General features: G+C 51.2%; 1 protein-coding gene across 2 annotated transcripts in view; it reads right to left on the reverse strand.

Annotated features, from left to right (window-relative positions):
* CACHD1 (cache domain containing 1) overlaps nt 1-14,668 on the reverse strand; it is a 55,202-nt gene extending 40,534 nt beyond the window's left edge. The window contains exons 1-2 of one of the 2 annotated variants that reach the window (XM_076073938.1): nt 14,562-14,668; nt 12,703-12,990 (exon numbers count right to left, since the gene is read on the reverse strand). In XM_076073938.1, the coding sequence (XP_075930053.1) occupies nt 12,703-12,990; nt 14,562-14,579 (306 nt within the window). In that variant the 5' untranslated portion in view covers nt 14,580-14,668. Of the gene's footprint in view, nt 1-12,702; nt 12,991-13,726; nt 14,018-14,561 lie in introns of those variants that run through there. The other variant, XM_076073937.1, reaches the window with a different exon arrangement.
* Between the last annotated feature and the right edge of the window lie 12,124 nt (nt 14,669-26,792).

A 26,792-nucleotide genomic window follows, 5' to 3' on the forward strand; every position in this document is an offset into this window, starting at 1 on the left:
TAAAACGTTCCGCATATTGCCGTGAAAACCGCTCCGTTTGCCAGCCCGCTGCCGTTTGGAAACCGCAACTTCACCGCGAAGGCCGAGCTCGCGGAAGCAAAACATTTTTTTCGGCGCCAAAATGTTGAGAAAGCGGCACCGGACTTGATGCGCGGTTGTAAATTATTCTCATCATATTTCATTGGAACGTCATTTCTCGCCTCTTGCATGGCTAATTTGACGAGCGAGCGCCGTGCAAAAAGCCACCGCGGTAAACCGTCGTCGGGCGATTTGCGGCGACGGTAATCGCGGTGGTGGTGACATGGAGCGTGCAGACCGGGGTCTGGCCAAAAAACTTCTCTGACACAATGGGTTTTCATGCGTTTGCTCCGTCGGACACCACACCTGAATGTTCACGACTGTATCACCATGTACGACGAGACAAAGCCCAATCTCAAGGGCGCCTCCACCTGACAGAAAGGACTCGCAACTACTGCCCGCTGCATCTTTTTGGGGGGTCACCGGGAGATTGGAGGCGGCACGCGAGCAGCAGCAGCAGCAACAAGAGTCACGGTGAGAGGTACACCTGGATGTGGTGTGCTCGAGAGATTTTCCAGGTGGTCGACGCAGGCAGACCCGGCTGAAAGGAGTTCCCGTGCCCACACCCCGACTCTTCGACAGCGCTTGCTTTGCTCGCACAGGGCGATCCATCTATAGATGCCCCGTTAAATTAGCAGATATATTGGAGGAAACAACGTCTTATTTTCAAAGCCTCTACACGATCTCCCAAAACACCAATCTCCGGAGAGCCTATTAAACAGCTTAACTCACCCCCGTGTAACACATGGGGCCACGGCTTTCACGACATAAACTTAGCAGCCGAGAGGTAAAGAGGGTCATTTTCCACCACTGGGGCATCTATGAGCGGATCGCCCTGCAGACCCACGCACGCTGTGACACGCCACACCGGGTACCCTGTCGATGCAACGTGTTACGTTTCACCGTCTCTGCCACCTCCATGGTTTTGAACCCACGCCATTGTTTGCTCAGTGCATAAACAGAATACGGACCGTAAAGACACCTTTTGAAACAAGGCTCGCGCTTGCAGGGAAAACATGAGAGTAAAGCGAGAGAAATATTAACCCCGAGCGTCCAAAGTTTGCTTTCGCTCACACGTGCGCACAAAGTTTGCTTCGTCCGCACTGGTTTAATTCTTGTCCTCGCAGCAAATCAACAGGCGTGTGCGCGATCTCGTCAGACCTCAGGAGGCCGAGCAGGGTTTGAGCCGCGCGCTTGTACTTGAATGGTCAGTACTCGATACCGGTCGAGACATTTGCTCGCGTTGAACCAAATACTGCCGAACATTTTCGCTCCCAGAAGGCCGTGCGGCTGATGGGGTGTGAAAAGCAACACCATTTTTAACGTGGAAATACAGATATGGGGCAAGGAGGAGAAGTCAATCTGTTCATTTATCGCAGGATTTGATTGGGTGACCACCACCAGGGCTTGCCAGGTGTTGTAGACGGAGGTCTGCGAGGTGTGGCCAGGAGACGGAAGTGCTGAGTGTGCGTCTCCCTCGCATGCCTGCTGGATTTTTTGCCCACATGAAGCCAAAATCTCATTCATTAAATTGGTCAAACATCGCAATGTAGCAAGACCAAATCTGAAAAAAACAGTCTTGAGACTAAGTAAGGCTTTCTTGGATAAATGGCACTATCATTATTTTTTTTTATCATTACCTCAGTCTAAACACACAACAGATGGCTCACATTCCAACGTCAGGCTAATGGCCAATAGGGCACAAAGAGGAAGGCTCGTGTAGGGGAGTTTGATTTTTTACACGTTTAAAGCAGCACAAGCAACGCATGACAAACGAGACGGGCGAGCCAAATGTGAAATTGCAAAGTACGAGCGAAGATTTCAAACCTTGAGACGGCAGAAAGAGAATGTGCGGTGGGTTCGAATCAATCGCTCCCCCCACCCCCCCCAGCTCATTCCTCTGGCCTATGTTAGTCACGGTCGGGAATCGAGATCAGATTTGCCGGACACGTGGGGATGGTGTGGAAGGACGACCTTTAAATTTTGACTTAAAACTTACGTGACTGCAGGAATTCATACTCTTTGGTTCTTTTGGTAAAGTCACGTGGATACATTTTTTTAAATAACTTTTTATTTTAATTTTATTTTCTATCTACGTGCCTTTACCGAAATAACCAAAGAATAGGGCGACCTTTGTTTTTGAACCAAATAATAAGCCACTGCGTGGGGAGGCTCTCATCCAACAGTGGACTGACACAAAGGCCGTGTGTGGACAAGATGAGAAGCCAATTGAGATTGGGAGTCTCTCTTTCTCTCTCTCCATCTCTCTTTCACCTGACGGGGATTAAGTCCATGATCCATATCCAATGACTGCCCCCCCCCCACCCAAGGGAGTACTTTTTCACGACAGTGTTTGTATTGTAAGGCCAGATGCTTATAAATCCTCACAACAATACGGGGGCTCAGCACATTGTGCACCCAACCAAACCTAAGCCAACGTGATGGAGAGCTGTGGTTCAGGGCTGCACCCAATGTCGTTTGTGTCCCCTTCTCTCTTCTCGGTCTCACTTGCACAGATTTTCGTTTGTTTTCCGTTAGCCTACGAGTAACACTATTATTCGCATGCACGGAACTTCGTCAAATGCACGGCTGCACGAGGACCGATTCATACGACCCTTCAGCGATGGGAGGTTGTTGTTTGACGATGACATCGCGACGTTGGTCAGTTCGGGCTGGCGAAGGGCAGGGGGGGGGGGGTAGTGGCATAGAATCGGAATCTTGATTTTGACTGGAGGAATCCGATGAGCCTACAAAGCTCTTTTCTCACAGATGTCGAGCAGCAGAGCACAACACAACAATGTAAGCACGGTACAACAATGGCGTTCGCCGCAGTGCCCTCTTGCTGCTTCGCTTTAGGCCCACGTCTCTGCGCCATGGTCGCCCATCCAAGAACTATCCAGGCTCAAGACGGCTTTATAGCTTCCGACCTCGGACAAGATCGGGCGCACAGTCGGCGCCAGGTGGTCGAGGCCATTGATCTGGCCAATGGAGGTGGCCGAGGACGATGTCTTTCAAACGATCGAGCTTCGTTCGAATTTCGTCAGCGACGTCAACGACAACAGCGCAAGACGTCAGCCTTTGCGACCAATATTATGCGTCAAGATGTTTTTGGGTTAGGCAACGGCTAGAGCAATCTGATGACGCTTTTTGTAAATTACTGGCGAAACGTCGTACTCGGATTATAAATGTTGTGGGTTTTGTTCTTCAACTTGCGTGTTCCATTCGCAAACCACAAAACCCTGCCTGTGATTGTTGTACAGTGCAGTTCTGCAGTGTTGCATGGGGGACACCCTAGCGACCGGCTATTTTTTTCTAATCCCTACTCCACAACGTCCCCTCCCCCAAACCCGTACTTCAAACAGAAATCGGTTTTCACAGAGGATGCGAGCACATACCACAACTAAGCCAAGTCTGAGGGAACAAAAGTTGGGCCCCCTGATCGTTGCCGCTTCGTGCAAAAAAAAAGTGTTAAAAAAAGTTTAAATATTGCTAAACTGTAAAGAGCCATCTCGGGCAAAGAGGCAACACTGCAGAGTCTCTCTCTCAACAACAACTGGGAGAGGGGAGATAAAAACTGAAATATTTACGAACGATGCCAAGATGTTACTTTAGGAATGATTAAACTAGAACTGAATCAATCTATTTTTAAACTAAACTATTTTTTTTATTTTACCAGGTAAGGCCCGCTGATGCCGATGCTAAATCTGGAGGAAAAAACCACGCGACCACGGGGGGAGAGAGAGAACATGCAAACCCCAAATATACAGCAGGCGTCAGGGTCGTGATCAAATCCACGACCTCCTGTATATCAGGCGAGGTAGTTGACATCTTGCTACAGTGGTGTCCACTCGCCACCATTGTTTTTGATGGGTGGGGAGGGGGGATGGCATCACTCAGCCGATTGTGCGCTCAAACACGAACAGGCCGCTACCAACGCGCACCCGTCTCGTGCGAGCTGGTAATTTTTTCTCTCCCAAATTTCGGCCAGAACAGTCGGGAACAGTCAGGAACACCACATCCGTGTCTCGCCGAGTCTGTCCCCTCACGGTACCGCATTCAGGCAAGGTGTCGTGAACCCACAATGCAATCCGTTGCACGATTTGCGCAACTTGCAGCCTCGCGTCAATCCCATGACGGACGGAGGCCTCCCTGCGCCGTTTTATATGGGGGCCCATTTGACCGGCACTTCACCATGCTGGGGCACACGACCGGTTCCAATGTGCTGCTTTGTACGTTGAACTTCTTTCGCGCCGTACGTACCCAATCGCGCTAATGGTGCCACTCGCCACCGATGGCGGCCGTGGCCCTGGAACCGACTCGCAGCGGCACGTGCTGACCGCAGCGGCACGGCTCCGAGCCGGCGCAGTTATCTCTCCCGAGCAAATAAACGCCCGCAGACGCGTTCGCGGGGGTCCCCGGGGGTCCCCGTTACACCAGGCAGCAACGTTGATCTGCACGTGTAATTAACGTGCCCAACACCGGCACGCTATGACATTTTTATTAAGATGAATGTACGCAGTGCACCAGGTGGGATTCGGATGATCGTGCCCCCCCCCCCACACCTCTTCACCACCTCCCCAATCCCCTCCCCCGCAGCGTCATCTCTTGTGCTCTACAGGACATGATTTGTGGGATACACCCAACCACAGCTACCCCCCCCCCCCAGAAGCCCCCCCCCAACATCGTTTCCTCACGGCCTCACACGCAGAACCATCCCCACCCCCCCTCTTCAATAACGTAACGAACACCATTTTGCCAATCCACTACTGGATGAAGTCCTCATGCACACACTGGAAGCTGATGTGGTTGTCTGACCATACTTCACCGCGCTGGTCATCGCCGGGTCACGCATCTCCCATAGAAGTCCGGGCACCAGAGGTGGCCCGGTGTCACGGGGGCCAAAGAGTCATCACCTCTGAGATCCCGAGTTTGAATCTGGGATGAAGCCACCTGTGGATATACCTGGGGTGTCCAATTGGAGCAGATTGATGGTCTCAGCCCGGTTCCCAATTGACGGTAGAATGACCGTCACATTCAATTTGGTTTGCCACACGATTTGTCTAACTTCCAGCTCCGAGAATGGGAGATGCTCGATCAATGGACTTTTAAACGGGCAGTATTTGGAGGGCATTAAAAAGCTGCGCCCCGATGCCTGCTGCAGTGAATCTCAGAAGACGTTCAACCTCCGGCTCTGCTCTCTCCGACACAAGACGATGCACCGCTTCGCCGCATATTTTACGAATGCCAATACCTGCGTCTCATGACACGATGCAGGGCGCACAAACGGAATATGATTTGCGCAAGTAACAAAAAGAAAAAAACAATAATATAATCGGTGAATAAGTAACAAGAAGAAAAACCTTGCCCCAAATGGCTTTGCACATAAAACGGAATCCTCGCGGACACCTGTTAGCGGCTCCGTGCCTTTTTTCACACGGTCATGACGGTATGTGAACACGCACGAACGCCCGCGCACACGGTCACCGGCTGGCGGAGGATCCAGGATTCTCTTTGAGATGTGAGGATCGGAAATGAGGAGGGGGGTTTGGGTGGGTGGTGGCTGTTAGGGAAGGAACAGGTGACACCAGTCGTGCCAGGTCATCTCATTCCGCACCCACACTCATCTCTCTGATCTCGCGCCTCCATCTCGCTCCGCGTGTCTCCGATCGGCGCTGTGCTCCAAGGCTAACGAGGCCACCCAACCCACGTACGTGGGCGCAGGAGCTCCGCTCTCCAAACCGCACGCTACCCGAGTTCGATTCCCGGCATCGGATACCACAAGTTTTGGATCCCCTCGCCCCCAACCCACCCACCCACAGTGACTAGCATGGTTCAAGTACGGTCAAATAACCCCCATGGGCCCCACTTTAAGCGGGGAGGCCCATATCCATCCAACGTTGTTGTGCCATCGCAGATGGGCATGGGGGCAACGGAAATAAACAAATAAGATGGCAGCATATGTAGGCGCACAAAAGCAATGCACGTGTGTTTAGCTCCCCGTTGACCTGTAGTAGGCCCTCCGGACCAACGTTTTATCAGCATCTTTTCATTTAAGAAGCCAAAACCGTTTCCATCGAACACGCTCCACGCCGTGGCCTGGTATGACTTGGGCACCCCTGCGTGGCGCAAACCTGCCCAAAATAACGGGGGTGGGGGGCTCCGTGACGTCCAGTCGGAAGTTACGGCACGCACACTGTGCACTGTACGCGTCAAGGTCGAAAACCGGGCAGTCCGGTCGCGAAAACCGGACGGGCTGGCGACCCTGGCCGGCCAGCGGGAGGGCCCACGGCGCCCCGGAATGTCGCACCGCATCGCGATCGTCCCTCTGCGGGCCGGCGCGCTAATGGGTGGCGCCGAAAACGTTCACAGGCCCGCTCGCTGCTAGGCACCGGGGGCAGGGGCCCCTACACCTCAACACCCCCCCCCCACCGCCCAGTGGCCCCGCGGCCCCCTGTAGCGGCAAGCAGGTTGTTGTTGAGCAGTGGTCGCCCCACATTTCGACCGCCGGCCAAGGCCCGAGCCTGCTTGGCGTCCCGAGATGCGATAAAGCGGGGGGGGGGGGGGGGCGCATTCCGGGCGACTTAGTCATCGGCGTGCTTCTGCTTTAAGCCGGCGTTGGTGACGAGGGTAGTGAGATATTTGTTAATGACGAGAGTAGCGAGATATTTGTGAATGACCAGGGTAGAGAGATATTTGTTAATCAAGAGGGTGGAGAGAGATTTGCTAATGAAGAGGGTGGAGAGATTTGTTAATGAAGAGGGTAGAGAATTATTTGTGCTGCGATTTTACAACGCTGTCATTGCAAATCCCATCCCTGGGGGTCTCCGTTCGGGAGAAGCAGCACGGCTAACCGGGTGGGCATCCGCTGTTTGAGTTGCCGCGCGGCTCTCCGGCACATCGTGCCGCTTGTGCGCACGACGTCCGACGTTTTGCCTCTCGGAATCCCAATTTACGTCGCCGCAGAAGCTTCGGGCGCATGGAGCGGAAGGCTGTGAACTGGGGATGTCCCCGTGTGTTTAACCCCCGAACGAGCAACTCGTGCCCATTTCCACGGCACCGCTTCCCTTTTCCGGGCCACGGCTGGCATCGCGCGCTGTGATTTACTTCACCGTATTTACAGTAGCGCCCCGAATGTAACTGCCTGTATATGCATGGGAGCCATCAAAGTGAGCTTATTTAGACTTAAAACTTATTCATTGTACACCGCGTCCTAAACGTATTTATTTAACAAATATAAATGACGAATGCTCTTGTGACCTGCCCGCGCGTAGACGTGTCGTTCCTAAGGACTACGTCGTCATCCTTCCAGTAAATTTTCTTGAATTTTCTTGTTTTGTTATTTTCACTCCTCTTCTTTCGTACGGCGGAATCGGGGGGGGGGGGGGAAATCAACCACGTTGAAACGCGCTGAGAGTTGAACGCCAAAGCTTATTTCTTCAACCAACCCGGGGATTCGTTGACGTAACAAGCTTGGCGGCAGCGGCAGCAGACGCCACGTGGATCACATCGACACCACCGGGAGCGTCACACGGACGGCTTGGACATCGGTCGCGTGTTTGATGGTTCACGTGAACGGCACTCGTTCGACAAAAAAAAAGTTAATTGGAAATCCGTTGTCAGCTAAAATACGTCTATCCTGAAGAATTGCCCATTACGCAGACTCCGACGCTACCCCTACCGCAGATAACATAATTGGCGCAACTCCACCGTCTCCGCATCTAAACAAAACACAGATTATTTATAGTCCGTTGGCCTCTTGGCTTTCGAGAGCAATGTTATTCAGCAGCAGCAACAGCAGCATTTGTTGAAGTGAGGAAACTCTGGACTGGTTTTGCTTTTCTATATCTCATCAGCAGTCAGGGTCTGTTTACAAATGCTGCTGCTGGTTAATAATGCTCTGGAAAGTCACCCCGGGTGATGGACTACCTTTTTAATTTTATTTATATTTGCGACTTATGCTTGTATATGCTTTTACCCATAATGAGGTTGTATAGACGATGTCCTGTTTGAAGGCCGTGTTCATCACAAACGGTGGGGCTTTTTTTTAGTGAGGTGCGTGCACGCGCATCGAAGGCAACCGCTGTCCTGTTATTTCCTTATGTGGGAGTTGGGGCTAATCCATCTGCGGTGTTTACGTTACACGTTACGGAAAATCGTTTACTTCGCAATCATTTACATAACGCTCGATGATTTTGCAAGTAAATAAACAGTTTTAGGAATACTTTGGCACTTTGGGTTATGAGCATTAAACTCGGTGGCATGAACGAATTACCACAAGAGACGTATAACAACATTGCAGGCAAAAGCTTTCTTTGCCAAACGCTCAATGAAATGGGTCTTGGGCCAAAGATCTCAATTCAGGAACCCCTCTGCAAACCCCTCGAGACTCAGCGAGGCTTTCCGAGGAATACACAGGTCATCATTATTACACTCCCCCCACCTCCACCAACACGCGCTGACCAGGGTGGTGAAGTATGGCCAAGTAATCGCCACGACCGGCATGGTGTGAGAAGAGGCCCTCATCTGGCAGTCAACTGACACCAGGGCTGCATAAACTATGTTGATAGTTTATTACCGTCAAGGGACAGTGCCTAAACAGTTTGTTTGGATATGTATTTATTTATAAAGCGCAGCTCTATGGATGCAGGGCGATTACATTCTCCTGCACCACTGTTTCGGACTTTTTGAAACACTGCCAATGCATTTTCTAACATTATATTTTATTAGTTAAGGGCCCACTCAGCTATATAGCTCTTTTTCAGAAGCGACCTGGCCACAAATGATAGCTCAACCAAGTGGCTGATCACGTATAAATGTATAGCAGTAGCCAAATACTTTAATTCGCACGTTGATTCTAAATGTGGAGGGGGGGAAAAAAAGGCAGAGGACCCGGAGAAAAATCCACGCGGCCACGGAGAGAGAGACACGCAAACTGCAAATATACAGCAGGCGTCAGGGTCGGGATCGAAATAACCACCTCCTGCATACCAGGCGAGGTAGTTAACATCTCGCCACCTTGAAGGTGGGGGGAGGAGGGGAGCAGCGAGGGTGGAGACGTCACGACTGATTGGGATACCACTCGCCACTGATGTTAGCCGTGCAACCAGGTTGGCGTCAAATGTTTTGGGAGGGGCTCACAGCAAACCCCGTCAGCAAGCCCCTTCTCGATTCCTAGTCAAGTCAGACAGGCGGCACCACACGCAGGGGGCGGGGGGGGGGATGCGACGAAGAGGCCGAGTGCAGGACGCGGGTCGCATGCGTGGTAGGCACTCAGTCGCCCGTTTGAGGTTCGCTCGAAGCTTGCTTCACATGTACCGAATGTTCTATATGCATGCCTCCCCCGAGCCACGCAAACGCAGCCGTCGCCCAGAGCCATTCTCACTCGGGCGGTGCATGCTCAGAGCGCAGACGCGTTAACCACCGCGCCACCGCTTTTCACCTTTGCCCGCCACAAAGTCCCTCCCCGTCCTCCTCCGCCGCCGCACTCCCTCCCCAGGTGAAGATGACGTGACTGACGATGTACCTCGAACGGGTCTTGCCCGCAACCCGGTAGGAGTCGCCGCTCACGCCCAGTCGGCTGCCTGGACTCGGTTATGATGGGGCTACACTCCCTAGTCCCACGACTAGCCCCGAGCCCAACCATCTCCATGGACCCAAGGACTCGTCTACTCACGCACCTCCCCCCCCCCGGCCCGACTTCCCGTATTTATTTCTCCACGTAACGACATCGTTGGACAACAACCCATCGGCCACACAGACCTAATGGGTGTGCGTTTGTTGTTGTTAACGACCACATTGGTTCGATACAAGCAAGCTCTCTCGAGCGGTTGCGACATGCAGCGTAACTCACCAGCAGTCTGGCCAGGCTTCAAACAATGCTGCCAGATGTTCCCATAGTTGAGCGCAAGATGATAGAAGACGGAACGTCAATTGGAACACTTCTCATCTCTCTCGAAAATTAAAGCACGTGGTTTTATGACCCACATAAGTTGGCCACGTGCGGTGCGAAATGAGTGCCAACAAATGTATCAAGAGGGTCATTGGCCAAATCGCCGCTTATTACATATTTTAAGGGCATTGTTGTTGACGAGTGTGTTGAGCTTTGAATTAATTCAATGCTCACGGGGCTCTCCAGAGATCTGCGTGTGTACGCGTGTGTACTCGTGTGTACACATGCGTGTTTTCGCATGTTGTACACACGTGTACACGCGTGTGCTCGTGCGATTGTGTTACGGTCATCACGTGTGAGAGCGTACTTGTGTGTGGGGAGGGGGGGTGGCGCAGAGATGTTAGCGGCAGAGTTCGATTCCCCGTCCGCGGCCAACATCGGTGACCAATTACGAATATCGGAACCGGTCCTGGGCCTCCCCTAGGTCGACTCAACCATAAACGAGTGCCGGTGAGACAAATGCTGCCGGTCGAACGTGGTGTTGGCCACACCACCCCCTCGTGTACCGAACTGGCCTCAATAGGTGCTCACTAACAGCACTTACCCCAACCGTCTGTTAAGGTTTTATAGGGCAGTGGTTCTTCGTAACCTGGGGTGCACGCACCCCTTGGGGGGGGGGAAGATGCCTTTTCTGTGGGTACGAAGCATGGGTAGATTTTTTTACACGGTAAATAATCGAAAATACAAATTAAGCACGGGCACGTTAAGTGTAACTTTGTTTCATCAAACCCTTGGTCTTGTATCCCTGGGTTCCTGCTTATGTATTTACTTGTTTTTGTGTGCGTGCATTCCTCTATAGGTAATTGTGTCTTTATGTAACCGCGCGCGCATGTGTGTGTATGATAACCTATGTATATATGTGTATGTTACAGTGCGTGCTCATACGTGCACACACGCGTGTTCTTGCGTGTGCAGACACGCGTGTCCTTGCATGTGCACGTATTCTTGCGTGTGTGCACACACACACGCGTGTTCTTGCGTGTGTGTGCGTACACACGTGTGTTCTTGCGTGTGTGTGCGTACACACGCGTGTCCTTGCGTGTGTGTACACACGCGTGTTCTTGCGTGTGTGTACACACGCGTGTCCTTGCGTGTGTGTACACACGCGTGTCCTTGCGTGTGTGCACACACGCGTGTCCTTGCGTGTGTGCACACACGCGTGTCCTTGCGTGTGTGCGCACACGCGAGCGAACGTGGCGGTGGCCTGGCTGCTTCTCACTGGTAGCATTTAGTCTGGACGCGGGCGATGTTTCGCCGCTCGCTGTGCCGAGTAATCATTCTCATCCGAGTCTCACTTGGAACAAAGCGGTTTGAGGTCTACGTTACGAACGGCTTGAGACTCTGAGGAGGAGGAAGAAGAAGAAAGGTCCCCCCCCTCTACCTCCTGCTACGCGGATTGGTGATGTTCGACTGATGGAAACCCGCGAGTGTTGGAAGCGTCACACGTGGGGGAGGGGGGGGGGGGTCGGGAAATCGGAGGCAGCCGCCGAGAAAATCCACCACGCGCACACACGCACGAGGCGAGAACGCTCACATCTCCGCACAGACGGAGTCAGCAATCCATGCGGCCGGGGGGGGGGGCATACACGTCGCATCACACTCCTGCAACAAAGTTGCATATAATGCCCACACACGGGCAGTCCCATCATCAAGGAAGACTGCTTTTTGTTATTGAATTATTGAACTCATCTCGGCCCCCTCCCCCTTCCCACACGTCTTATTCATCCACCACCCCAACCGATCCCCCCCGCCCCCTCCCCGGTCAAAAAACAACCACAACAACCACCATCACCACAACAACAATAAACACGTTGGTAAAATTATGCACACGCATGGATTGCGTAATGCTTTTCCAGAACTGTGTGTGTGTGTACTCTGAAGTATTCAATGAGCGGTAATGGGTGCCGAGAAACCGGTTTACATATTTGTAAATACATTAGTAAACTTCGCTCTGGTTTTGTATCTCCAAGTTTCGGGAACATTCGATTTAGCCGGTCTGCCTATAACCTATCGAGCAATTCCCTAAAACTGTAGCGACATGAGCATGTGGTAAGGTGTAATGAACCGGTTGTTCAACTTTACGAGTTACCATGCTTCCCTGGAATGGATTAGACGGAGCTACTTGAATCATGAACCCCATCCACCTTGGTTGCAAATCGCTGAAAGCTCAACAACAACATCGTCGTTTTATCCGGATTATAAGTGAAAACCAAAGCCATGTGCCCGGCACGTATAGAGTTTCACATTGCACGCTACAACTCACCCGAGTTTAAGGCCGCGCAAATGATCTTGGCCTAATGTGTCGTCAAGACCCTCCACCACCCGAAACGGCCAAACAAATGTCTTAACGACGCATATTTGACCAGATAATTTACTTGGCTTATCCCAAAACAACCATAACCCCCCCTCCTGCCCTGTCAATTACGAACCAAAATTGGCTTGCGAAAACCCTGCAGTTTCAGTGACAATTACACAAATCTGGCCATAACACACAGGATTATAAGACGCGCGCCTCCAAAGAGTCTCTTTAACATTGGCGAGCGGTGGGGGGGGGGGGTAAATTTCGATTGAAAGCTTTCGTGTCTTACAATCCTGATGGCACGGGCACAATATCCGTTTAGTTAAGACGGCTCGGCAAGGCGCGCGCCGATCGATGGCGACAAACGAGACCTCACCTGCAGGGTGTCCACCCCCAACTCCTCCGTGGAAAGTTTCCTCATGTGCTCGGCCAGGAGTCTCGCTCGAGCCACCATGGAGGTCACCTCGGCGTCGCCCCCGCGGCTTTCGCCGGGCAGAGAGCACAACAGGCAGCAGGCGAGGGCGGCGAGCGCGGCGGTCAGGAGGGGTCGTGGAGCGCGCGGAACGAGGGCGCTCATCCTCCTCCGCGCCATCATGCCGTCTCTTTCTCCTCCTCCTACTACTGCCTCCGGCATCACCTCCCTCTCTCCAGGCTCTTCTCTCGCCTGTTACCCCCCACACACCCACCCACCAAAGCTCTCACTCTCTCTGTGCTCTCTCCGTCTCGCTAGAGCTCGCCTCTCCACCACTCTTCTCTCGCTCTCTCAAATCTTTCTTTTCGCCCCCCCCGCCTCCTCCTCCTCCCCCGTATCTCTCTCTCTCGCTCTTCGACGTTTACCTCTGCAAATCTCGAGCTGTCTGTGGTTTGTTTCGTGCGTGTGGCGTTACGGGGGGGTGGTGGTGGGTAGAGGGAGAACGTAAAGAAATAATTAAGCAATGTGGGATGGAGGATGAGGAGGGATGGAGGATGGGGGAAGGAAGACGACGGAGATGATGGATGCCGCCTTCGTATAGCTCGCCAAATGCGCTCGAAGGAGAGAAACCGCCCCCCACCACCCACCCCCCTTGCCGAGTTCGACTCCGAGGCCCTGGCGCTGCGTCGCTCGGTTCGTTCCGTCCGTGCGTTCGCGCCCAGCCAAGTTTCTCGAGCGAGCAAAAAAAGATGAAAGTAACTCCTGGCCCTCGCGTATTCGCCCTGGACGCGGGGTTCGTCCGGGAGGCCGCGAAACCCTCAAAGGATTTCCAGCGATGTGGATTCCGGAGTTTTTAAAAAAATAAACCCAGAATCGTTAGTGAGGGAAGGGATCTGTTCCGCACAACGTGATTGTATCCCCCCCCCCAGCTCGATCCCCGCCTACCAATAGATAGATCTTCTCGTGTTCGCGGCTCGGCTTAGCTCACCTGAATCTCGAAAACGCACCCAGCAGTGCACTCCGGAATCCTACAACTCTCCGATCTCGACCGGGTCTTTGGACTCGTCCATCGCGGCGTTATCGCAGGGGGGGAATTCGTCGCGTGTTTTGCCCGAGATTCGCGGTACATGTCACACATTCGACCGCGCGCCGTGTTCACGTCGACCTTGTCGCTCTTTCCCGTTTCGTGTTTAACTCCCTTCGCCTGGCATTAAAGCGGCTAGGCGACAAGCCGAGCATTGATCTGAGAATGTCTCGTTTTGTACGCTTTAATGAATGCGGAGTAGAGATAAACCCCCCTGCGAGAGATGGTGCGCTCCACGCTTTGAAGTTTTCAAAGAGTTTGAATGAAGCCATGGGGACGTGCCTAGCGAATCACACGACGAGAAGAGCACCTCACCGCCATCACCCCACCACCATCACCCCACCACCATCATCATCTTAACTTCATCCTCACCACCATTCATCATTATTAATACACCACCATTACTACCACAATCACCTTCATATGATAATAATAATCATCATAATCTCATCATCACCATCATCATCATCATCGCCAGCAACATAATTACAATCAATAATATAATCATTATCAACATAATTATCATATATAATAATTTGATCACCACCATCATCACCATCACTACCACCAACATCATTACCATCAATAATCATTATCACCACTGTCATCATCACCACCACCTTCATATCATCACAATGATCATCCTCACCATCTTACCATCACCGCATCATCATCATAACCAACGCATGCACGTGTGCGCACACCATAACGCATGAAATCGTCACTGGGAATTGCTCACCTCGAGGAGTTCCATCATTTGCCAATGAAACAAATGGCATTGTTAAAGCCCTCGCTGTCTACGAGATCATATTCACACCACGTGCAGCCGCCGTCTTGACTCATTCAGATGAGCGAGGTGGATGGAGCGGGGAGGGGGAACTGATGGGGAGTAGCGTTAGTGGCGAGTCGGAATAGATGTCACAGATCATGAATACTGCTAGCCCTTATCGCCGCCACCACTACCGCCATCAACTCGCGGTGTGTGCGCGAAACGATTACTTGTCGATATTCATTTGGAGCCTGGGCACAATTCGATTCCCGTTTAATGCGAGCCGCTTCTAGAGTTTCAGTTTCATTTAATTGTATTAGGTATAGCCCTGTGAGCCATGCGGCTCTTGACTCGGGTGCAACCGCAACAAACAAAAACACGAACAAAGAACATCTTAAAGTGACTACACGCAACAGAAACATCCAGGAAAACCCAGAAAAGTCTTCCAGAAAAAAGTACCGTATATCAACGCTGTGTGCAAAAATTCCATTGGGATGCAAGTCAAACAATAACAACCATAAGACAATTTAGATTAAAGTTAACAAACAAACATGGCATAAATTTTGATTTAAAGCTTTCGTGACTGCAGGGATTCATTTTCTTGTTTCTTTCGGTAAAGTCACGTAGAAGGAAAATAATAAAATAATACAAATAAAACAATAACATTCTCACGACGTTTCGATTGCAACTCAAGCAATCATCATCAGGTATAAATCTTGCTGTGGTTTTCACACCTGATGATGATTGCTTGTGCTGCAATCGAAACGTCGTGAGAATTGTATTTGTATGATTTTATTATTTCCCTTCTACGTGACTTTACCGAAAGAACCAATAATATGAAACATGGCATAACCATACATTTTCGAAATCACCAAAATAAATATATAACAACAATGTAACAGTAATCATAGGAACTGTGATTCAAATTTAACAATAAACGATACACATAGCATCTAGAGAGAGAGACCATCTTACCAGGGTATTTTGGCCTACGTCTCAACGTCTTGGAAGGGGGGGGGGATTACCCACGTTTTATCCCACCAGACGCAGAATTCCGATCGTAGTTGCTACAGTGCTGCGCGTAACAGAGGCGATCGGAGAAGATTTAAGAAACCTCCACCATTGTTTCAACTGCCGTGCCAGTATGTGAAATGGAACAGGCGCGCTCCACGATTGCAAGTTTTAAAGTGTGGTGCTGACCATTAACACCTCTGCAGCATCCGTTACGACTAATGTGTAATCACAGCCCTTTGTTCGTCGTCTGCTGGACACGAGGCCTCCCATCGCCGCGTTGGACGTGGGGAGTTCTTTGGCCATACTTCACCACGGCGGACAGTGCGGGTTAGTGAAGGTGACTTTACCGAAAGAACCAATAATATGAAACATGGCATAACCATACATTTTCGAAATCACCAAAATAAATATATAACAACAATGTAACAGTAATCATAGGAACTGTGATTCAAATTTAACAATAAACGATACACATAGCATCTAGAGAGAGAGACCATCTTACCAGGGTATTTTGGCCTACGTCTCAACGTCTTGGAAGGGGGGGGGGATTACCCACGTTTTATCCCACCAGACGCAGAATTCCGATCGTAGTTGCTACAGTGCTGCGCGTAACAGAGGCGATCGGAGAAGATTTAAGAAACCTCCACCATTGTTTCAACTGCCGTGCCAGTATGTGAAATGGAACAGGCGCGCTCCACGATTGCAAGTTTTAAAGTGTGGTGCTGACCATTAACACCTCTGCAGCATCCGTTACGACTAATGTGTAATCACAGCCCTTTGTTCGTCGTCTGCTGGACACGAGGCCTCCCATCGCCGCGTTGGACGTGGGGAGTTCTTTGGCCATACTTCACCACGGCGGACAGTGCGGGTTAGTGAAGGTGGGAAACATAGATGGGGATAGCACAGAAGCACAAGTCGAGTGCAGCAATGCGCATTGCTTCACTGCCCACTGCTGCCCGCAAAGTAATCGAATACACGTCGTTGAGCGATAGATTCTGACGCGCGATTGAATGCGCCCATAGTTTAGCTTTAGAATAGATAATTACAATATTCATAATCGATTAATGGATGCATCCTTACCCTTCACGCTGTTGTGTGTCCCCCTGCATTGCCCCGATAAGTGACGCGTGAATGATAAGGACGCGTCCATTCATCGATTATTACCATCGATGAATGAGCTTTATAACTTCATAGCTCATCGGATTCCTCCATTAGAAATAAATATTCTGATTCTGTCACGCCAATAATATCCAGGCAGCACGGGATGGGTGGCGGTGGTGTTGAGCAACTGTCCAGCACGTGACTCTCTCTGCAACTGTGTGTTAAGTGAGTAGTGCACGTGGCAGAATAATGCGACCTATCGATGGAAGATAGCGTTACCTATCACGGCAAGCCCCGGAATTTCCATTGTTGTCATTACTTACCCATTGTCACGTGCACAGAGACGCGTCTGACGATGTGAATAGCAGGCAGGAACAGCAATGTTTGTAAACATGCGTTTAGATTAATTAGCTGCTAGAAATGTCCACGTGATAAGCCACTTCATTGAGCTATCGTTTGTGGCCAGGTCGCTTCTGAAAAAGAAAGTAATAGCTCAGTGGGCTGTACCTGTTGAAATAACAAAATAATGTAATTTTATTTGTGCATATTTTTTCCCAAGGGATTTTCTTACCTTTACTCTACTTTGCACTCCTATCGTATTTTTAAATTGTTGTTGTAACGTTCTGACCTGCTTCTACTGGACATCTGTGAAAAAGAGCTTCATCGCTCATCGGATTCCTCCGGTATAAATAAGTATTCCGATTTTGATATGAAGTTAAGAGCTTTCGGAGGGACAGGATGAATTTTAGAGACGTTTCCGAGGAATGAGTAATAGTGGATACTCCTGTATTTTTTCTCGCTGGACGGTCCCAGTGGTTTGGAGTTGTCCGCATCCATCCCTGCAGCGCCCTCGAAACTCCTTCATTTGTACAGCGGGCGATAGCACGGGGCATCGATAATGTACTGGATGCCACTCATTATCACAATGATGTCAATGAAACATTCCCTTTGTCATAGCCGATGTTGATGATGATGACGACAAAAGAAGCCCCTGGTATGTGGAAGGAAACCCGAGAACCCGGGGAAGGAAAAAAACCCCACTCACACGCATAATAGAGGATGACACTGAAAGCTCCGCACAGATGGATTCAACACCCTCACTCGCGTAAACCGCGTTATATTATTTCGTGTATTTATCGACACCAGACATTATCATCTCCGCGTAAGACCGCGCGAGTTAGCTATCGACGGCGCTGCCTGCGTTCGCTAAGGGGAGACCTTTCGTTTGACTGGCAGGTTCCCAACAGGTCACGGTGGACGTGTGGCCTCGACGGTCCCTGGGCACAACGGAAGGAGCGAGCGTTGACGATTGCCCGCCCGCAGCCGCGTGCCACTCGGCTACCGCGAGCGTCGTCATCGTCGATGAAGACGACGTCGTCCCGACGCCGTGAACGCGGCCACTGGTGCCCTCTGTTGGCCATTTTCTCGCTTGGGATAAACAATGTGGCGTCGCTGATGGCCTGGCCTGCGCTAACAATCATACTTAATAATACAATACAATACTTAATAATAATACTTTTGATTTAAAGCTTTCGTGACTGCAGTGATTCGTATTCTTGGTTCTTTCGGTAAAGTCACGTTGAAGGGAAACAATAAAATAATATATATAACAATACAATTCTCACGACGTTTCGACTGCAACCGTTGGTTTTCACACCTGATGATGACTGCTTGTGTTGCAGTTGAAACGTCTTGAGAATTTTATTGTTTTATATATATATTTTATTATTTTATTGTTTCCCTTCAACGTGACTTTACCTAAAGAACCAACAATATAATAATACTTGTTATTATAAGCGACGTTTCGGGGCAATGGCCGTTCTTCAGAGCACATGCATGATTTTTTTAAATATATGTATTTAATCGTTTAAGACAGTTTTTTTTTAAAGGAGCTTATAAGAAAAGGTTTTACCCTTTCTGGCAACAAAACTGGTGCTTCTTGAACATACCTTAAGGGTTTAGCCCTCAACCACAGCAGGACGCGGAATCGTTAAAACAGAGAGACGAGTTTGGAGAGACACCGCAACGCGGATTTGTTCCTCGCCAGCACCGCGCGTCAACTCGCGTTGCGTTGCTTTGGGGGGGCAGCACAGGGCAGAAGAAAATGCAATCACAGTTCCGTTCCGTCTCCACGCACAGTTAAGGACGTATTCTAGTCCGTCAGACTATTATTGGCTTTCCAGACCAATATGATCTCGGAGACTTTGTTCAAGCGAGCAATCTGCGCCGGTTTCGTCCTCCTGCTGGAGTTTTTGAGTCTCTGCACCGGCAGCAGGAGAGTCGGGCTTGTTCAACAGATGGTGCTGGAATACCATGCGTTATTGGTAAGCGCACTCCATTTGAAATGAAGTTAATGTGTGTGTACGCTCTCTTCTCGAGAGGTGAGTAAATGGCGAAGGCGATGACTCCGTATATTACGGAGTTAAACCGATGTAAGACGTGCGGTTAAATTTGTGCGAGACCCTTAATTAAAATTGCGCATCATTGATGCAACTGGTATGATGGTACAGCTGTTACCGAGCATGCGTGAAGGAAGTAAGATACTGAGTGCAGTTGAGTGGTACGGAGTTGTATACCGTGACTTTTGAGGAATATCTGCTCCTTTAACCAACAATCATCACCGCCATCATCATCATCAGTGCTCAATTTCTCACACTCTGGAACGCTGGCTCGGCTGCCGTGAAGACGCGTGTCCACAATGGCCCTCTGGAGTATATCAACGACGGCTATATTACTACCAACAGGATGATGACGAGGCCAACACGAGGCGAGATGTCTGCGGCGTGGCCAAAATAATTCCTGGAGCAGCGCTCTCCGGGCCATTCCGACTGCAACGTCGCACCGCCCATCACACTGCACATCATCATCATTACCTCTCATCGCCGGCCCTCACTCCCTCTCTCACCTTTTCAATCACAGCCCCCCCCCCTCCTCATCCCTAAGGGGGAATGGCGACATGTTGGTACGTATTTACTACCAAGCACGACACATGCCCGCACGCGGCGATTACGCGAACACAGGGCAGGGATGAGTGCCGGGTGATGGAGATTCCTCCATGGTAGCAGCAGCATTGATGCCACGCGGTGCTTACTGCAAGGGGGGGGGGGCTCTCGACACCTCGGGGGGGGGGGGTGCGGACCGGCCTAGAGGGCCACAGAGAGACACGGTGTAGATAGACCTCGTAGACGCTTCGAGACGCAGCCATGTGAGATGATAAGAGAGTGGCTAAACAGACGCACCGTCTCGACACACGCGGTTTGCGGAGATGGAGACGTCGTAATGAGGGAATAGCGGAGAGACGGACACGGAGAGACGTCGAGAGATTGACACAGGGCACGCGCATATAGAGACAGACACGTAAGACGTACGGAGATGGAGACATAGCCCGAGACACAGAGACTCGCGCGGGGACACGGAGCGAGACGCACCGAAGTTAGAGACTTTGGGGTCGAATTTGTCCGTCGAGGTGAAAGCTCGAGAGACGAGGATAAAGTCGGAGTAAAGTCAGACACGGCGAGCGACAGAGACAGTACCACAGACAGACGGACAGACAGACGTTGCACGCACTTCTTAAGGCGCCGTGCAGGTGATGCCGCCAGCGTGCCGTTCGAAGTACACACGCGGGTCACACAATAACCGCCTTACTCAATATAATAATGTTAACTATTACTAAATATTTATAAAGCGCCCGTAAACAATCGTTGTCAGGGCGCTAAGCCGCAGCAAATGATGACAGCACTGTAAACAAGAAACAACCGATCTTGATTGGAAGTTTTCGTGACTGCAGGAATCCATACTCTTTGGTTCTTTCCGTAAAGTCACGTAGGATGACGGACGCTTGTGTTGCGCCCGAAACGTCGTGATTTATTTAATTAATACCCACGTGACTTTACCGAAAGAACCAAAGAGTAAGAAACAACCACACTCGTGAAAAGACCCCCACGGGGTTTTCTCAACAACAACCACCACCACGACCCTCGTCAGACACCACCGTGTCTCCCTCTAGCGGCCGACCCCGGACTACCGCCAGCTGCGAGTCGAGTGACTTCTCCCGGAGTCCCGGTCGCGTCTCTCTCCACTCCTCCCGCATGGCTAGAAACCCCCTCTGGTCTACAACTCCCTGATGTCTATCACCCCCTCTCCCTCTAGCCGTCCAGAACCCTATCGGCTCTAGAACTCCCTCTCCATAGCCGTCCAGAACCCAATCGGCTCTAAAACTCCCTCTCCATAGCCGTCTAGAACCTTATCGGGTCGAGAACTCTCTCCCTATAGCCGTCTAGAACCCAATCGGGTCGAGAACTCCCTCTCCCTAGCCGTCCAGAACCCTATCGGGTCGAGAACTCCCTCTCCCTAGCCGTCCAGAACCCTATCGGGTTGAGAACTCCCTCTCCCTAGCCGTCCAGAACCCTATTGGGTCGAGAACTCCCTCTCCCTAGCCGTCCAGAACCCTATCGGGTCGAGAACTCCCTCTCCATAGCCGTCCAGAACTCTATCGGGTCGAGAACTCTCTCCCTCTAGCCGTCTAGAACCCTATCGGTTCGAGAACTTCCTCTCCCTAGCCGTCCAGAACCCTATCGGGTCGAGAACTCCCTCTCCCTAGCCGTCCAGAACCCTATCGGATCGAGAACTCTCTCCCTCTAGCAGTCTAGAACCCTATCGGGTCGAGAACTCCAGGCTCTAGAGTGGTAGAGATCAGCCGAATTGATTTTGAGCGAGGTCACGTCCCGATCTGAACAAATCTGTCGCTAAGACGTCTCCACCGCCCCGACACAGATTTGGTAAAATACATCACCACGTGGCCTACCTCAACAAAAATAAACTTTCGGTGGTGGAGGGGGGTGGGAGAAAGTTTTGGTCAACAGCCTCCTCCCCCGCCCCGAGGCCTCTCTGCCCCCCCCCCCCCGTATCTTCCAAACACCGCGGGGCCGCCTGCTACTGGACAGAGACACCTACCCCCACCCCCCATAGCTGCTGTTGCTTTTCTCTTCGCCGCGAATGAACGGCCGCGTTGCCCCCCTCCTCCTCCCTCTGGGCCATCACCCCCAGCCGCCGATGTCGTTCTTGCTCCCTCGCTTATGCGTTCACACTGCAGCAGGGGCGGGGGTGGTGGACAACAACAACCACACTTTGTGTGCGAGGGACAGCGGAGGGGAGGGGGTGGTGGACAACAACCACACTTTGTGTGCGAGGGACAGCGGAGGGGAGGGGGGGGCAGCGGTGGGGGGACAGCAGCGGAGGGGGGGGCGAAAGGAAGAATACGCGCGGAGGAAGGAGCCGCGCGTGTCACGTGGAGGGGTGTTGGTGGGGGCCCAGCGGTGTCACGTGGAGGGGTGGTGGTGGGGGCCCAGCGGTGTCACGTGGAGGGGTGGTGGTGGGGGCCCAGCGGTGTCACGTGGAGGGGTGGTGGTGGGGGCCCAGCGGTGTCACGTGGAGAGGTGGTGGTGCAGGAGCAGCAACAGCTGCTGCTGTTGCTGCTCCTGCAAACTCCGTTGCGCGTCCGGTGCTCGGCCAGACCGCATTGGATGCCGGTTGCCTAACGAATACGTTAATGAGGTCGGCGCGCTCGTTACACACAAAGTGCTCTTGCCACGGATGAACCACCACCAGTGCCTTGCTGGTCTCGTCAGGGAGCATAAACCATCATCACGCGAAACTCCCGTCAACCCTCGCAGCAGCGGCGGCGGCGGCTTTTGGTTGGGCATCGAACGAAGACGCTCAACTGCATCGCGCGCTTTCAGATGCGCTTCTGCGGCCGTCTGGAACGCTCCTCCCTCCCGATATTCTGAAGTCACTGAGGCTATGCACTTTTAAATCATCTAGACTGGAAACTAATTTCTTTAGGACTGCGTTTTGTGTCTAGTTTAGGTTTTCCTTTCCCCCCCCCCCCCCGCACATCGGATTAACACGGTTGGCTACGTACGGTGCGAAAAAGTTCAACATATATACATACAGCTTAACACGCAGCAGCCTTTCGCGACCAATATTATTCATAATAAATAATAATTATCGTGTAAATTAACTTTAATGGTGTTCATAATGAAGGTTTTTTTTGGGTTAGATCGCTTAAGTATGAATGTGTCGAAACCCTCCACCACCCGACACAGCCAATCAGGAAGGGATTTTATTGGGTTAAGACCGGAAGCAGGTGGAGTCTGGCAATTCGCCCGATGATGCCTGCTGATGCAGTTACCAGCGAAACGTCACGAAACTATTGAAATTGTAATTGTTGTGGATTTACTCTCCAATACACCGGTGGGCTGAAATAGTAACTATATGGGGCCGTCCATAAATGACGTCACGCACCTAGGGGGGGGGGGGTCATACATTTGTGACGATGCGTGACGGGGGTGGGGGCGTTGAGAAATGTGACGTCACATCAACATGCGCAACTTTAAATAAATATAGACAACACGTTCTACTTAATTAAATAGACTTTTTAAATAAACGTTTTCTCCTACAACATCAGAGTGCAGCGCCATATTAAATACGCACTACAATGACAATAGTTTAAAGCGATGTGAAGCATGTGTTTTTGGGGGGGGGGCAGAGCTTTGTGACGTCATATTTGAGGGGGGGGGGTCTGATTTTTTGTGACGCCGTGTGACGAGGGGGGGAGGTCAAAAAATCGTCCAAAACGCGTGACGTCATTTATGGACGGCCCCTGTGGTGTTTTGTTTACGTGACAAATCCCTAATTAATTGGCTGTGTCGGGTTGTGGAGGATTTCGACACATTTATACTTACGCGATCTAACGCACAGACCTTTATTATGAATATATACATACATACAGATGCGCATTGGGATTTACGCATGAAATGCTCCTTACAAATGTAAACTATTATTATTTTGAACCATGTTTTGTTTCGGGCTGACCCAAAACAAGTTGTTTGGGTTTTTGAACGTGTCTGGCGAGGGGTGAATGCCGGCTGAGTGATCACTGTGAGTGGCGAGTTTCTGGTGAGAGTGGTGGGCAGGTCTCCAAGCGAGAGTGCGTGTTGAGTATGAGGGTTTGATCAAATAGAACCGGCCCAATGTGTAAGATTCAAGTGTCCCGTCTGTACCATTGACAAGTGGTGAATGTCAGGTGAGCGGTGAGAGTCGGGTGAGTGGTGAGGGTCAGGTGAGTGGTGAGTGTATGGTCATTGTGAGTGCGGTGCTTGTGGTGAGTATCAGGTGGGTGAATGTTGTTTACATATCAGCGTGAGTGGTGAATGTCAGGTGAGTATCTGGTGAGTGTCTGGTGAGGGTCAGGTGAGTGGTGAGTGTTGCGTGAGTGCTGATGTCTGTTAAAGGTCAGGCGAGTGCTGAGTTTGCGTGGCCAGTTGAGGTCAGTGAAGGTTGGTACCGACATAACTGCCCGATGTGGAAGATTCACCCCCCTTTCATGGGTCGGGCTGCCCTCTAAACTTCCATTGCAACGTAACCCACGGCTACACTGTGGCCGTCAAACTTCAACCGTGAACCCCGACGCGAGGCTAACGCGGTCTGAAACTTCATCCGCCTCGCGTAACCCTTGCCTGGAGTCCCACAGCGACCAATATCCTCCAACCCCGGCCAAGAACCGTCTCCGTTCCACCGCAGTGCTCCATTCCCGACGATCGTGTGTGCGCGCGCGTGTGTGCGTGTGTGTGTGTGCGTGGGGAGCGGTAGTGTAGCGGTTAGCGCGCTGCGCTATGAACCCGGCGACCCGGGTTAGATACCCGCTCACGGCCAACACCAGTGACGATTATCTGAATCGGTTCTCAGCCTCAAATGAGTACCTGGTGCGGTGTGTAACAACATCGCCACTGGGAAGACAAAGGCGGTCGGGCGTGAGGCTGGCCACCCACCCCCTCGTGTGCCGTGCCGGCCTTCATAGTTGCTCGCTAACAGCAACTGCCCCTACAGTCTGTTACAGGCTACACGGGGGGATCTTCGCCTTTTTGTGCGTGCGAGCGTGCGGCTACTATAACCATAACCGCGAGGTCCTAAAAGCCAGCGCAAGTTCGAATTACAAGCCGGCGTTTAAAAACCCTCGGCGCCCGCATTTTCACGACAGACCTGGATGGTGTTTCATTTCAGCTTTGTCCGACAACGCCGGACAAAGCCGCCGCAACTCTGCGACGTCTCGGCCCTGCCTATGTTTTTTTTACACCATCGGATTGCTTTGGCGGCGTGCTGTGAGAGTTGGTCTGCAGTGTAAACACTGCGTAGGGTGTTTGTTGTAATTCCCCCACCCCCCTCGCGGATATTGCAGAGCTGCCTCTGAGATCCCTTCAACTGACCCCTGGTAGAGGAGCCAGAGTAATGTCAAATTAAACAGAACTGACATTTAGCCAAATTTAGTGTGTGTGCTGTCATTGGTGATTGGACTGAGCACCATGACCTCATTACATTGAGACCATGACGTCACTACAGAGACCATGTCCTCACTACAGAGACCATGATCTCACTACAGAGAACATGACCTCACTACGCTGAGATCATGAACTCATTACACTGAGACCATGACGTCACTACACTGAGACCATGACCTCACTACACAGACCATGACCTCACTACACAGAGACCATGACCTCACTACACTGAGACCATGACCTCACTACACTGAGACCATGACCTCACTACACTGAGACCATAACCTCACTACACTGAGACCATGACCTCATTACACTGAGACCATTACCTCACTACACTAAGCCCATGATCTCACTACACTGAGACCATGACCTCACTGCACAGACCATGAACTCACTACACTGGAGAACCCGGTTTAATCACAGGCGGATTTGAACCCAGGACCTCAGCGATTGCGGCCCAGCGCTCTGACCTTTGAGCCACCGGACCACCACTATAAACGCTGCGACACAGCACCGAGGGACACGTACAGTGCATTAATTTATTGGCTGCACGAGTTGGGAGTGCGAAATCCGACTCCGAACAGCCTCGCGTCCTTCCAACGTGTCCTGCTCTCTCTTTGGGCTGCACTTTACAAACGTCCCGGGAATTCGAGAGAGGCACTGGAGTTGCGAACTACAGTCGGGCAAATATTAAACTGCATCGGAATCCACAGCAGAGCCGCTACAAGAACAACGCAGGGCAGAGTTTGGTCGTGGAAGAGAACGAGAGAGACCCGTTCATGAAATGTTCAGTTGCGTCTGTGAGCGTACATCTGTTGAATGAGTTATTCTTACACGTCCGGGCCCTTTGTATGCATGTACGTAGAACTTCTTTCGCACCGTACGTAGCCAAACGTTCTCATTCCGAGGTGCAATCCACTGCTGGATGAGGCCTTCCCCTGGTGTTTGCCTCTCCCTGTAACCGTGACAAATGCCGCCGCGCGTGCGCCGTCACGTGCCCGCCCCATCGCCGACCAGAGTGGTGAAGCATGGTCAGACAACTCGCACAATCCGCACCGTCGTCCAGCAGGTGGCTCGACAACAGAGCAGGGAAGATTGAACAAGGGTTGCCACCTCTCCAGGTTTTCTACCCGGACAGTGTCGGGCATTGGCACTGTCTGGGGAGGGAGGGAGGGTACCGAACGCACGGAGCCGCTGTTCTGTTGAATGTTGTCGCGGGAGGATGCGGCAATGTTTCAGTTTGCAGTTTTTCAGTAACATTTATTAGGTAATAACCCCGTGAGCCATGCGGCTCTTGACGCGGGTGCAACCGCAACAAAACAAAAACATGAACAAAGAAACGTCTTAAAGTGACTAAACGCAACAGAAAAATCCAGGGAAAAAAACAGCAAAGTCTTCCAGAAAAAAAAAACACCGTGTTTCAACGCTGTGTGCAAAAATCCCAGTGGGATGCAAGTCAAACAATAACAACCATAAGACAATTTAGATTAAAGTTATCAGGCTAACTCTGTACTACAACAAACAAACATGGCTAAACCAAAACTTTTTTTTTAAAATCACCAAAATAAAGCTATAAAAACAATGTAACAGTGATCATAGGAACTGTGATTCAAATTGAACAATAAACGATATACAGTAAAACCTTGGATTGCGAGCATAATTCGTTCCGGAAACGTGTTTGTAATCCAAAGCACTCGTATATCAAAGCACTCGTATATCAGTTGTGATCACGTGATGCTCGGCAGAC

Source organism: Petromyzon marinus, chromosome 44 (assembly GCF_048934315.1).
Source record: "Petromyzon marinus isolate PM22_M1 ecotype Great Lakes invasive population chromosome 44, UKy_Petmar_22M1.pri1.0, whole genome shotgun sequence".
Taxonomy (NCBI): domain Eukaryota; kingdom Metazoa; phylum Chordata; class Hyperoartia; order Petromyzontiformes; family Petromyzontidae; genus Petromyzon; species Petromyzon marinus.